General features: G+C 45.0%; 1 protein-coding gene across 1 annotated transcript in view; it reads right to left on the bottom strand.

Annotated features, from left to right (window-relative positions):
• Positions 1-290: 290 nt before the first annotated feature.
• LOC119324636 (F-box/FBD/LRR-repeat protein At1g13570-like) overlaps positions 291-1568 on the bottom strand; it is a 3168-nt gene continuing 1890 nt past the window's right edge. The window contains exon 3 of the mRNA XM_037598406.1: positions 291-1173. Coding sequence (XP_037454303.1) covers positions 601-1173 — 573 coding nt within the window. The 3' untranslated portion in view covers positions 291-600. The remainder of the gene's footprint in view (positions 1174-1568) is intronic.

The following is a 1568-nucleotide window of genomic DNA, read 5'->3' on the forward strand; positions in this document are numbered from 1 at the left end:
GGGCAGAACCCTAGCTCCTAACATAGCCACACCATATCGTTGCTGCTACAACTGCAACACAGGCATAATTTTGGGAAACAATGGCAACTACAAATTCTGAACGCGACCTGAAAACATGTGGATTTTTCCACCATAGCTACCGAATCAACAACAACACGGCTTCGTCTGTATTTGTTCATCACGAATATTATTGTCCCGTGGGCGAGCATCAGTCAACCACATTGCATTCCAGGAACTATGTTATTTCATCAACTTAGCAGCAAAAGCACACACGTGAAATAACATCAGGATGTCAGTAGAGATAGATTTTGCATCTGATAGTAGGGTACTTTTACAAGCCAAAAGGCCAAAACAATAATCAGCCAGGGTACTTCCACATCTCAGAATCACATTACTCTTCCCCAATAGAGGACTCAAGAAAGAGTGCAACATAAATAGTAGTAAAACTAGCTTCCAGACCATCATGGCCTCATTCTACCTTCTCAGTTCACCGCAAAATTATGCAGAAGTGCACAACTAATAAGTAAAGTACCAAACCCTTAGCAGCTCAAAGTAAACATGTCGATGCGAAATACCACCAGCATGAAAAACAAAAACTACTCATGCCTCAGCTCGAGAAGCCCTCCAGGCCCTGGCACGCCTCAACACACAGAAGGGATCCTCCACTGACAAGTCAATGGCGTTCTGAAAGCTCCAGCTAGGGGAGGCGGGGCAAATGTAAATGACATCACTGCCAGTGCCTCCGCCTGATGGCGCATCGCCTTCACTAACGGAAACTGACACGGGACCTCCCTCCATTACCACATCATGGCTGCCGGTGCTTCCACCTGATGAAAAATTGCCCTCACCAGCAGAACCTGAGACAGGGCCTCCCTCCACCACCACATCATCACTGCCACTACTTCCACCTGATGGCGCATTGCCCTCGCCAACAGAACATGACATCCGGCCTGCCTCCGATACCACATCATCACTGTCTCTACAAACCATTCCCAGCGTCTTAAGCACCTTCCCATTCTTCAAGATGTAACCGAGGAACAGCAACTCACAGTCCAGGCCCTGGAGTCCGTGGAGGACGAGTGTCTTCAGATGTGATTCGAGGCAATCACAAGAGCTCTGAGACTCCCAGAACTCAGCAGAATGTACACCATCAGGTGAAGTGGATTGAATGGACTGAAATTGAGCAAAAAGAAACAATGTCAGCGTTTAGCATATCAAACTTCAAATTACACCAAAATACAATTACAAGTGCAAAGAACAGATATCTACAACATCAATCTGGACCATATAGCAATTAACTAGTACTGGAATAAGCTGGTATTCATATTATCATCTTGAATCACCATCGATAGACAAGTATAGGGAAGGTATCAAAATGCCATATTATCGATAAACAAGTATAGGGAGGACATCAATATGCCATATTATCGCTAAACAAGTATAGGGAAGATAACAAGTGCTAGAACGAATATCGTATCTGAGTAATGCTACACACACGGGGACTTTACCGGGGCTTCACGGGGGATAATTAAAGATTAATGGCTGTGATTTAGTTCAGTAGGACGGGC

The sequence above is a fragment of the Triticum dicoccoides genome, chromosome 6B, assembly GCF_002162155.2.
Source record: "Triticum dicoccoides isolate Atlit2015 ecotype Zavitan chromosome 6B, WEW_v2.0, whole genome shotgun sequence".
Taxonomy (NCBI): Eukaryota; Viridiplantae; Streptophyta; class Magnoliopsida; order Poales; family Poaceae; genus Triticum; species Triticum dicoccoides.